Raw genomic sequence first — 13,135 nt, 5'->3', positions numbered from 1 at the left:
TACTTTCAAAAGGGGATTTGCTCTATTTTGATCGCTGCCATATAGACATCAGTGTTTATATCTGAACTATAAACTTTATCAAAGTATTTCTGTGATAATATAAATGACTGTAAGACAGAAATAAAACTGTATAGTTGAAAATACCGTTTGTGAAGATGTTTCTTAACCACTGCTGTCTCTGTGTCAGCGGCAGTGTGAACACAGATCTGAATGATCCGGTAAGGTTTAACAGACTCGGGGAATCGTTGTCATTTAGAAATTAGATACAGAGGGTGTCTGAATCGAGATCGCGATCTTTTAATGATTAATCGTGCAGCTCTAAAATATACATATATATATATATATATAATATTGTGTTCCAAGGGAAAAACTCGTATACAGATATTTGATGTTATAACAGGGGGCGGTCTGATTTCGATTTCTCACCTCTTTAAATGTGCCATGAGATATCGCAGTGTTTCGCAGTGAGCCGGAGGCATCTGCTTCAGAGCTTCATGCAGAGCTTCTAAACGCTCATCTGGGTCCGTCAGCTCTGACACAAACAAACAAACAAACAAACAAACAACAGGTCAAAAACTTGCATCCGTCTCGACAGATCTGCAGGCAGCAAGACTTCTGGATATCAACACTGGATATTATTTTCTGCTTACTACATTTGAGGTCTGTAGTTTTCCGCACCAATACATTTGGGACAATCTGACGTGATTAAGTTCAAAGAACAAACATTAAATGAACATGAAATGAACCGCGTGGGGCGTGTGACTCACTGGCGGTCTCGATGAAGCGTGGGTATGCGTCATACGTGATGACGGGGATCGGCAGGTCTCTGAAGTACAGTTTGAGAGCACCGGTGATCACGTTGATGTCCTCATAGACGTTTACGGAGATGTCTGCTTTCTCTCCATCTGAACACATTCACACAGAGACACATTTCACCCCGGGCTCCAGGGAACTGCTCTCATTCACACAGACAGGGCTCTTGTTCGGCTCCGGGGACTGAGCATTAAACATTTAGCTAACTTGATCTTATTCTGAGCTTGTGAGAATACTTCTGTACTGTGATGCTGCAGGTGTTTAGTGTTATTATGCTTCTTTATTACAGACTTCAGTGTTATATAAACACATTTGGAGCCATTAATACTCCTGCTTACCAAGGCTGCATTTTTTTATATAGTAAATATATTAATCATAGTAAAATTGTGAAAGATTATTGCAGTTTTTTTTTTTTTACTATTTTAATACATATGGAAATACAATTTATTCCCGTGATGCAAATCTGAATTTTCAGCATTTTTACTCTTTACTCGAAAATCTTTTATTTTGTGGCACATTATCCTTCAGAATTCATTCTAATATGCATAACTCTATTCTGATCAAATATATTAGTGCTGTCAAACAATAATCGCATTAAAAATGAAAAAAATTACATACTATATGTATGTGTATTCATTATGTATTTAGACACATACAGTATATATTTAGAAAATATGTATTCATATATTTTATATATGAAGTAACATTTTTCTTGTAAATATATACTGTATGTAATGTGTATTTATATTAGGGCTGTCAAATGATTAAAATTTTTAATCAAATTAATCCGAATTTTCAGTGGATTAATCAGGATTAATCACTATTTGCAATTACACCTGAATCCTAACCATTTTTTTTTCCTGAAATGTGTACCAAAAGATAAATAACAGGACACAGATACATCATTTTCATGTATTGATTCATCAATATGTGGTTCTTTTTTTTCTCATTTTCAAAAGTTTAACATTTACTTAGATCAAATTTACCTGAGCACTATATCAAACCATGCCATTTAACTACAGATAGTGTAAGAGTTTTAGGTGAACCAGTGGTTAAATATAGTCACATATCTATGAAATTATGCATAGAGAAACTCGAAAGAATGAACTCAGAAACACAAACATGCGCCCTCTGGGCACTCTTGTTTTTAGGAGGTGTTTATTTGCTCTGCCACAATACTTTAGGATCGATATTTTCATGTTCTGAAGGCTTCAAGTGCCAGTAAACTCAAGTAAAAATGCATATGCTTTTCCAAACAGCTGTAATTTTCGCTGCATTGCATGTAGGCGTTCTGCGCATGCGCAGTGTGAAACACAGGACGCTATAACAGGAAGAAGCTCCAGCGTATCAACTACCAAAGTCGTCTCTGTTTATCGAGCTTGGCATGAATGTATTTGAGAGTAACTGGGGTAAAACCTTAAGCTTCTTCTGTGTTTTCGTCGCAGAGCTCGCCGCTGTTTTTTACTATCTTGAGAATTCAGAGATCAACGACACTTTCCTGACCTAAATAATTTGTCACACTGCGCATGCGTGAAATGTGTAAAAAAATTTGACGTAATTAACGACAAACAACTAATTAACTTCGTTAACGCGCTATTTTTGACAGCCCTAATTTATATACATAATAAAGATACACAACACACATACATATATAAACGAAATCCTACTTTGGATGTGATTAATTACGTTTAATCATTTGACAAAAAAAAAAAAATCTGATTTATCAAAAATTTCGGCTGGTACTATTAAAATATTTCTTAACATTTATGAACTTCCTTTTATTTGCATGTTTGTAATCATTTATTTATATGAAGTTTTTACTGTTATTATATATTTTTTTATATTTAAAAAATGTTTTATTTTTAGTAATTCTGTGAGTTTCCATCTTATATTTATATTTTTTTTACCTGAACTTTATTTCAAGAAACAAAATAAAATGGTAAATAGTAAAATTTATTTAAACATTAATATTAATAAATAGTAAACCCTGATGTATCAAATAAATAAACAACTGAAATAACACTGAAGTCGCACAGCGTCAAATAGAAACCTGTAAGGATCACATGATTTCTTCCCCTCTAGCTGGTTTATATCCTCATATCTGTTCATTATGAAACAGTAACACATCTGAATACCAGCAGATGGGCGAAAATCCTCCTACAAATGTGCCACTTTAACATTTAAGCAGCTCAAACTATTTCACATTACATAAACCCACAGCTCTAAACGGAAGACAAAGAGTGACCTAAAAAAGCAGCGGTGAGCGTGTGTATGGGATTCATCAGGATTACACACACAGATACACGTGTAGGCGTGTGTGTAGGAATGTGGGGGTTGTGACGAATCAGTACTGTACACAATCAGACAAAACACCACTCACCTCTGTCGAACGATAACTTCACATCTTCAATTAAGTCACTGAATCCAGAGACTCGATAGAGACCCTCCGACTTCAAACCTGAGAGACGAGAAGGTTGAAGAATGTGTTATACACTACACATAATGAGCCACTGCATCTCCAGCGCAATAAGAGCTGAGCTGATAATGTGTAGCACTGTCAAGAGCTCTGAATATACTACCTGTTAAACTAAAGATTTGGTAGTATTAGAAAAACACAAGATATCCTTGAGAAAACGAGAAACAAAAACATAAAAAACAACAAATAAAAAAATAAGAAAAATTAATTAAATGGGCTGAAGAAAAACTGCAAAACCCAGTGGTTGTAACATTGGTATTATGAGTTTTTTTTTGTTTATTAGAAAATATTCAAATCTAAGTGCGCACACACACAAAACAACAACTAAAAAATATTAAATGGGCTGAACAACAACAAAAAAACATATCTTCAACAATGTTGTGAAAAAAAACAAACAAAACCAAAAAACAACATAAAAAACTAAACGGGACAAAAACTAAATGCAGCATAAAAAACGAAACGCGACAAAACCAAAACAAAGCATAAAAAACGAAATGGGACAAAACCAAAACAAACCATAAAAAAAACTAAACGCGACAAAACCAAAACAAAGCATAAACTAAATGCGACAATACCAAAACAAAGCATAAACTAAACGCGACAAAACCAAATCAAAGCATAAACAACTAAATGGGACAAAACCAAAACAAACCATAAAAAAACTAAACGCGACAAAACCAAAACGCAGCATAAAAAATGAAACGGGAAAAAACCAAAACGCAGCATAAAAAACTAAATGCGACAAAACCAAAATGCAGCATAGAAAACTAAACGGGAAAAAAACTAAACAAACCATAAAAAAACTAAACGCGACAAAACCAAAACAAAACATAAAAATTAAACGCAACAAAACCAAAGCACAGCATAAAAAATTAAACGCAACAAAACCAAAACACAGAATAAAAAAAACGATACACAACAAAACCAAAATAAAGCATAAAAAAACGAAATGCAACAAAACCAAAACACAACAAAAAACTAAACGCAACAAAAACAACACACACAAAATATTTATAACACATCACTGACCATATAAAACCAAACCAAAAAACATTTCACAATCATAACCCTTTCTATCTCTTGCGTGTTGTTGGTGTGAAGCAGTGGTTTAGTCACCTCTGGCTTCGATCTCTCGTATGCACATGTCCACCACCATGGGTCGTGTAGTGTTATGAGCCTTGACCAGCGTGGTGAGGTCACAGCTGTACACCTTCTTCACGTGCTTCAGGTCCGGCTTGCAGTCGTTGGGCACCATCTTCGAGCACTGCTTATGGACATTCAAGCCACAGTCTGAGAAACACACACACAAACACACTTCAGCTGAGCAAACAAACTAGACAATCCTAGACTTCATTTCATCATTCCTGTCAAACCCATGGCTAAATCAATTCGTGTTCAGTCATACGCTGAAATCACTGAATAAGTATGTTGTGTGTATTATCGATCCCGAGGCGGATATGCTTCAGTTAAATTAAGAGTCGGCTTTCATTCGGCTTCATCAGTGACCTCTCCTGACCTCTGATCAGTGATGACAGCGCTTCTGATTGGCTGATGGGATTTCAATAGTGTCACCTTGGCTATGACAGAATTTGCCAGGAATACAAATGGTGCCTTATAAAATATGCATGAGCCATTTCTGGCACCTAATAGCTTCATATGACCCTCAACAGTAAATCTCTGAGAATGTGTGAAAAAATGAAATAAATAATAGCTAATTAAGGGATGGAACCTCATGGTGTTTAAACTTCCTGTCAGTTCTACACTGTCCTATACTAGTAAAGTAAAAAAAAACGGCAAAAAAAATGCCATCTTACAAAAAAAAAAAAAAAAAAAAAATGTTTTTGTGTATTTTTTATTTTTTTATTTAACCTTTATTTAACCAGGAAAGTCCCATTGAGGTTAAAAACCTCTTTTTCAAGGGAGTCCTGGCCAAGAGGCAGCAAAAACACAGTCAATTACATTTATAAAAGTTATACAATACAAATAATTAAAAACATTTGCAATTTAAACAGGTCATTTCAGGTTCTCTCAATCTGGACTTAAAAGCATTTAAGGAAATGAGTTCAGATAATTTCAAGTCTTTTTGCAAAAAGTTCCATGCAGAAGGAGCTGAGTAGACAAAAGCCCTTTTTCCCAGTTCTGTACGGGCAAATGGAACAAAGAGCAGCAAGTGATCATTTGATCGCAATGAATAAGAATCAACACTTCTCCATGTGATTAAACTACAGATGTAGGATGGCAAAAGACCAAGCATGGCCTTATAGATAAAAGTATGCCAGTGCCCTGATCTCCTGTTGGACAACGATGGCCATCCCACTCTGGAATATAATTCACAATGATGGGTCAAGTTTTTACAATTCGTAATAAATCTCAGAGACGCATGATAAACAGTGTCAATCTTATACAGACATTGTGCTGAAGCGGTCCTATACACCAGGTCTCCATAATCTAAGACAGATAAAAATGTTGCAGTGACTAGCTGCTTTTTTGCTTTAAAAGAAAAACAAAATTTATTTCGAAAGAAAAAGGACAGTTTAAGTTTGAGTTTCTTCACAAGGTTGTCTATATGAGGCTTAAAAGTGAGAGCATCATCAAGCCAGATACCAAGGTACTTATAAGAATGAACCACCTCTATGACACTTCCAGTCAAAGTGAACACAGGAGGAGGAGCTTGAGAAACCTTCTTAGTATTTCTAAACAGCATCAGTTTGGTCTTATCAGCATTGAGAACCAGCTTAAGCTGCATAAGCGTACGTTGAACCACATCAAAAGCTTTCTGCAAAGACTCAACCGCTTTAGCTGGGGATGATCCAAAACAATAAATAATCGTGTCATCAGCATAGAAATGCATATTAGCATCTGACATATTGTGGCCTAGTTCATTTATATACATAATAAACAATAGAGGACCTAATATTGAGCCTTGTGGCACCCCCTTTTGGACCTTCACTAATGCAGAACATAGACCATCACATTTAATGCACTGAGTCCTGTCACTCAGATAATTCATGAACCAGGAAACTACACAATCAGACAATCCCAGACAAAGAAGCCTTTGCTTTAAAACAGCATGGTCCACTGTGTCAAAAGCTTTCGACAGATCAAGAAAAAGTGATGCACAGAATTGCTTTCTATCAAGAGCGACAAGTATGTCATTAATTACTTTTGTAACAGCAGTGATGGTACTGTGCTTTTTCCTGAAGCCTGACTGCAGTTTAGAAAGGAGTTCATTTGAGTATAAAAACTCTTTTATTTGGTCTGAAACAAGGGATTCTAAAATTTTTGACAAAACACACAAATTAGATATAGGCCGATAGTTAGTTAAAACTGCTGGATCACCTCCTTTAAACAAGGGAGTAACAAAAGCTGACTTCCAAACTGATGGTATTTCATTGTTTTGAATTGACAGATTAAAAATAATTGTAAGGGGCTCTGCAACAAAATCAGCCGCCTTTTTCAAAAAGTAAGGCTCTATTAAATCTGGTCCAGGAGGTTTTCTGTGATCTAATGCTTTAAGAGCTCCATGCACCTGCTGCACAGTAAAAGAAACAAAATTAAAAGGCTCTCCAGAAAACACTGATGAGTATGTGCATGGAGTGACAGCGACTACTCCTGTCGACTCGGACAGAGAACCAACTGATACAAAATGCTCATTAAAGCAATTTAAGACATCAACTCTGTCGTAGACTGGAAGAGAGTTTTTTAAGACAAATTTTGGGAGGGCTTCATTACTTTTATTCACAGAAAGAGACTTGATGACTTTCCAAAATTTCTGTGGATTATTGAGGTTTTCACTTGTGACTGATAAATAATATTCTGATTTAGCCTTTTTGATAAGAGAGGTACATTTATTTCTTAGTTGTCTGAAAATGGACCAGTCAGTGGCAGAATCACCATTTCTAGCTTTAGCCCATGCCACATTTCGCTGATGGATAATGTCTGACAACTCTGGAGAAAACCAAGGGTTTTCCCGTCCCTTCACTCTGTGCTTTGTCCAAGGAGCATGTTTATTTACAATTTTCTCAAAATTCTCCTTAAAAAGTTTCCAGGCAAGCTCAACGTCAGGCAACAGGCCTAGCTGTCCCCAGTTAATCAAAGATAGATCATGATGATAGGCTTGTTCATTAAAATTTTTCAAATTCCTCTTTCTAATAATTTGTGATTTACATTTGGGTATTTTACTGCCTCTCGAAGTAGCAATAACACAATGATCACTCAGATCATTACAAAAGACACCCATGGATAAAAATTTATGAGGGACATTTGTTAGAATCAAGTCAATTAAAGTAGATTTATCTGGATATTTGAGATTAGGCCTTGTAGGTACATTTACCAACTGGCTAAGATTGACAGAATCACAGAAAGATTTAAATTCATCAGAAACAACATTTAGCCAGTCCCAATTCAAGTCTCCGGCCAGTAAAAGTTCCCTATAGTTTAATCTGGACAAAAGAAGCTTTAAAGATGATAAAGCCTCCCTGGAGGCCGATGGAGGTCTATAACACCCCACAACAGTAATTGAAAGGGACTTAAATATTTCAACATTTAAGGCCAAAAACTCCATTTGCTTACAGAGAGACTCAGACAGAACAACTGATGCACCAAATCTTGACTTAACATAGATAGCTACACCACCACCTTTCTTGGGCCTGTCACTGCGAAAAACATTATACCCATGCACATTTATATCTTCATTAGTAATTGATTTCGTCAACCATGTCTCCGAAATTATCACTATGTCTGCATCTGTAGATTCAATCCAAATTCTAACCATGTCCATTTTGGGTAGTAAACTGCGAACATTAAGATGAACAAATTTAAGTCCAGGCATTGATTTAAATTCAGCAGGGGTCAAGACACATTGCAAACAGGGGCCAGGATTGGGCTGCACATTTCCAGATAAAAGTAGGAGTAGTGTAATAATCAATCTGCATTTCACAGTATATTTTGAAGCCGGCCTATCATATGCTGAAACCAGGCAATGCCTGTCATTAATTGAGAAAGACAAATTATACAAAGCAAAACAATTTTGCAGTTTAGGCAAATCCCAGTACAGATCCATCCAGAAATCCAGGTTCCAACAAAAGTGTAATGGTTCCTGGTGCATGTCAATACTGGTTTTTGTGCCACTATAGTAGGTATCCTGTATGCCCACCATATTATTAAAACAACTCACCCTAGAATCAGTGTCCGGTTTCAAGTTCCAAGTGACCAACAGGGATAAGAAAATTAAGAAAAATGCCATCGTCATTAATTTACTAATAGTAAAGTTGACTAATAACAGTACCAGTTTATCTTGTAGAGTATGGCTCAGCTTCCACAATGATGTTGCAGGCTTAGGCTTGTTAACCCAAGCTCCAGGAGAATTTAGCAGGCCAGGCCTGTTAGCCTAACTCCAGGAGTATGTAGCAGGCCAGGCCCGTTAGCCTAGCCTCCAGGATGATGGGTGAGACTCAGGCTGGTTTGCCAAAGCTCCAGGAGAATGAAGCACGCCAGGCCCGCTAGCTTTGCTCCAGGGGTATGTAGCAGGCTCAGGCTGGTTTGCCAAAGCTCCAATGAGGTTGTAGCAAGCTCAGGCTGGTTAGCCAAAGCTCCAAGAGGATATACCAGGATCAGGCTGGTTAGCCCAAGCTCCAAGAGGATATACCAGGATCAGGCTGGCTAGCCCAAGCTCCAGGAAGATGTAGCAGGCTCAGGCTGGTTAGCCCAAGCTCCAAGAGGATATAGCAGGCTCAAGCCCGTTTGCCTAGCTCTGTTTAGCCTGGGCTAATAGGATCAGTTGGATCAGGATCAGGTTAGCTCAGAGCAGAGGTAAAGTGTCATTTTTAAAGTGTCATTTTAAACTCATAGTATCATAGTATGTATCCCTTTAGTTATAAAACACTGCACCAAACACACATTTTCACTTAAAAATAAAACCAAAACAAAAATAATAAATAATGTTTTAAGAAATGCAGTAAGTTTTTTTAAATAGTTTTTTTTTCTGTAAAAATAATTAAACAAAACTAAAAAGCTGAATTCATCAAGCACAGGCAGAATATGTAAATTTTATACAATTTGCATAAAATATAAAAATTTATGCAAGGATAATTGTACGAAAATTTTACGGAAGAATGAGAAATTTACATAAGAGCTGTATAAGAATAAAACAGTTTTTCTCAAATGGGTTTATCAAACTTGTCCCGTCTTTCATTGTGGAAATGAAATTTCCATTGTGGGAATCTTTCACAGAAAGTCCCGCCCCTAACTCCTGCTATTGGTTGAGCCAGTGTTGTTATTAAGTTATTAAGAGTTTCTTAAACTAAAAAAAAAAAAAAAAAAAAAAAAAAAACCTAACAAACGGCAATATTTTGATAGTGTTTTACATTATACCATAAAAATCAACAATAGCTCACACAGCACACAATCCAACCCCCCCCCCCCCCAAAAAAAAGAAAATTCTTACTTATTTTACAAAGCAAAATCTAACCAGCTCCCAACTGCGACCATGCAAGCAGGCCAAACACAAACACACACACACACGAGAACTCGCACAGCATATGCAAATTTAGGCAAATGATCTGATTAATATATAATGTGGCCTACTAAATGGGACAGCTGCTTCAAAGCAGGTACCAGAGACCGAAAACAGAAAAAAAAGAGGAAGAACGCAGAAAAACAGGGACAAGAAGCAGGCAAATAAAAGACTGCGAGCTCAGGGCAGATGTGTGCCACACTGAAAACAACGTGACCTGGAGGAAAGAGAAAGACAGAGATCTGTCCTCAAACATAAAGCTGGAGTGGGCAGAGAGTGTCAGTCCTGCGGGCTTCAGCAGACCTCGTTTCCTGCAGTAAATGAGCCAAACGCTCGGCTCTGCTCTGCTCTCTGACTGTCATTCTCATTCACACAGTCACAGTCAGCCTTTGACTGTCGACTAAAGAGCAATTACAATTAAGCACGATGATAAGCAAAAATCGATCTTAAATGTAATATACAAACTTATACTCCTACAAAGAGTTGGATTTAATGACTCTATAAATGGCAAGTTACACCTTCCTTCATGAATTTTACTGTACACATCTTTACATTGACAAGAAATAATAGTAATAAAAAAAAAGCATTATTTACATGACGTTTGTAAATCGCGAGCATGATGTTTTTAGGTCATGCTTTTATGCAAAATTCTAATTTGGCATATTTTTATAGAAACTTTTATATTTCAGAACCGCTTCATTTTTTTTTAAAGGATAAAATACTGAAGTTGTTGTCTGTAAGAATGCATTTTAAGGTCATAAAGGCTTAAGATGGGGTAAAAAAAAAATGAATTTGACATCTTTGACCCCAAATTTTAATTTGTAGCTGGCGACCGATTTCCTTTTTTTCTTTTTACCTCAAAACAATAAGAGGCGATAGTCCCCCCCTTCTGACTCCTGGAATTAGAATGAAGTATAATCTAAACCACTGAATGCAAATACTGAAATATTGGCTGACACTTATTGTAAAGATTGTGTGGCGTGTGATTAAAAAGCGTCCCCTGGAGCGACTCCGTCGTCCTGAGACTTAAGCCATGCAGAACTGTAATTATTTTTGAAAAAGAAGAGCGAGGTTTATGATAAGCGGAGGAGACAGGCGCTAATAGAGGACACATCTCTAATGCATTCAATCTGTTCGCTCAGGTCTGCCGAGGCCTTGTTCAGCAGAGGGGCGTAGAGGTGACCCCTGGCCCACATGTGGACAGAGACACATCAGCACACGCACACATATAAACACATCTCCGTTTGAGAATGAGTGCATGCATGCATAAGTGTGCTTAAGCCTTTAAGAGAGTTAAATATAGCTAAAAGATTTACTTAGGTTTTATTTGAAGCCAGTATATAAAATTCAATACAACAATAATGAAATTATTTTAGTATCACTGAAATACTATCAAAGTTTAGTTAATATTTTAAATTCTATTTTAGTTTTATATAAATTATTGTGATTTTTTTTTGTAATTACTAGTAGTTTTTATTTGACCTATATAGTCTAGCCTATCTATATAGTTTTAGTGTATTTGGTTTTAGTTGTTTTATTAGTTATAATTGCAAGTAAATTAAAATGAGATAATGTTGCCTTGGCAGCCAGCTGAAATAAATTAAAATAAGCAAAATAAAAAAAACATTTTATTTTATTATTTTAGTTGATGTTTATTTTAAGTTTATTTTACAAATGTTATACTTTTTTCCCCCTAAGGTTTTAGTTTTTTATTGCATTCATATTTCCTGAGAAGACATGTAATAATCAGCTGTAAATGATTATTGAAAATTAATGCACAATGCATCCTTTGCATGCACATTCCTTTTCAATAATTCAATGGTCCGGAGTCAATTATTCTGCTCAAACCAAAGATACAGCATAGATTTGCCAATGAAATGCATTACCTTAAAACATTTTCTGGTTTTATCCTGCATATGCACAGTTACATTGTTACTTTCCCATGCATGACAAAATTGTGCACAAAAAATAATTAATGCACTGTAAAGAGTAAAGCATTATGCCTACGTTCTAATTAATTAGGAGCATCCATAACACATTATAAATAAAGGCTTTAGTTAAAGTGTTACCCAAAGGCATTGTAGAAGCAAATATCTTCCATTGTGAGAATGTTTTGAGCGGTTCCTGTATCCTGAAATTCCCTCTCACACTCACCGTGCGACCCAGCGCTGCGACGAGTCCTGAATTTTAATGCGTTTGTGTGTCTGTGTGTGTAAAGTGGAGCTGGTTGTGAGCTCTCAGCCCCTCTTCTCATTATAAAGACGTGCCAGCTTTGTTTTCAGTCTCTGCCATGATGGACTGGGCCGAGGGGGAGGGGGAGGGGGAGCGCTTTATCCTCTCATGAGGCAATGTGGCACAACATGCCCGGGCACCGGGGCTGGCACGCTGGCAGACACCCAAAACAACAGCCCCGAGTCTCGCTCTCACAGACCAAAAGCACGAGAAAGAAAGCATGTCAGATCGCAACGCTGAATGCAAATATCTACATCAAATGAGATTTCATTGCCCTAGATTCTGCTGGCATCACAGAATATGAGAGAGAGAGAGAGAGAGAGAGAGAGAGAATGATATGGGTAGAGGTGAGAAAAGGAGGTGGATACAAATAGCGTAAAACGTGTCTCAGAATAAGGGATTTCAAACGAGCTGCTTTCAAAATAGTCCCATGCATTATTCATGAAGCCAGTTCATGAAAACATATGTGTCGCTCACATTATCCTATAAATAAATCATTAACACACAAACTACCGACCACAGAGAAAAAAAACCCTGAATTAAACCGAGATTAGAACTAATATGTATTTTAAAAATCCTGTTTTGCACAGAAAAAAATTAAAAATAAAATTGCATGCATATAATAAAATGGTATAATTTCTAATGGCTGAAAGTGGAGGGATATTCTTTTAAAATAAAATAAAAATCTCTTAATCCGTCTGTTATCATCAATGTTTTCTCATTTCAGCGCTCAGTTGGTTTCTTGCAGATGTAGTCCAGTGAGTGCTAATGAGCAATCACATCCACATCAGCCAGAGCCACACACTGACCTACGAGAGCTCTGATCGTGTGTGTGTGTGTGTGTGTGCATAAACACACCATCAACTCTGCACGAGATATATACAGGAATCCTCATGTCACCCCTACAAAACCCCAAATCTTTCCTAAAGTCATCAGATGAAGCTATTAAACATTTCAGAGGGGGTTCAGCGGGGTGGAGTTAATGGCTTTAATGACACACAAATTACACTACGTTTACACAAGGGTGTATCATTACAATCACGGAGAACCCCCCACTTTTAGATTTTTTTTTTTATGCCAGCATTTCAATTGATTTCAGG

The 13,135-nt window shown here is 36.7% G+C and overlaps 1 protein-coding gene across 1 annotated transcript in view; it reads right to left on the bottom strand.

The window, feature by feature from the left end:
- LOC113109107 (N-chimaerin) overlaps positions 1-13,135 on the bottom strand; it is a 51,112-nt gene that overhangs the window by 2,429 nt on the left and 35,548 nt on the right. Inside the window, exons 9-12 of the mRNA XM_026272659.1 lie at positions 4,406-4,579; positions 3,194-3,271; positions 768-905; positions 427-532 (exon numbers count right to left, since the gene is read on the bottom strand). Coding sequence (XP_026128444.1) covers positions 427-532; positions 768-905; positions 3,194-3,271; positions 4,406-4,579 — 496 coding nt within the window. The remainder of the gene's footprint in view (positions 1-426; positions 533-767; positions 906-3,193; positions 3,272-4,405; positions 4,580-13,135) is intronic.

Source organism: Carassius auratus, chromosome 9 (assembly GCF_003368295.1).
Source record: "Carassius auratus strain Wakin chromosome 9, ASM336829v1, whole genome shotgun sequence".
Classification (NCBI taxonomy): domain Eukaryota; kingdom Metazoa; phylum Chordata; class Actinopteri; order Cypriniformes; family Cyprinidae; genus Carassius; species Carassius auratus.
The sequence above is the reverse complement of the archived record's forward strand: the minus strand, read 5'-3'. Positions and strand labels throughout refer to the sequence as shown.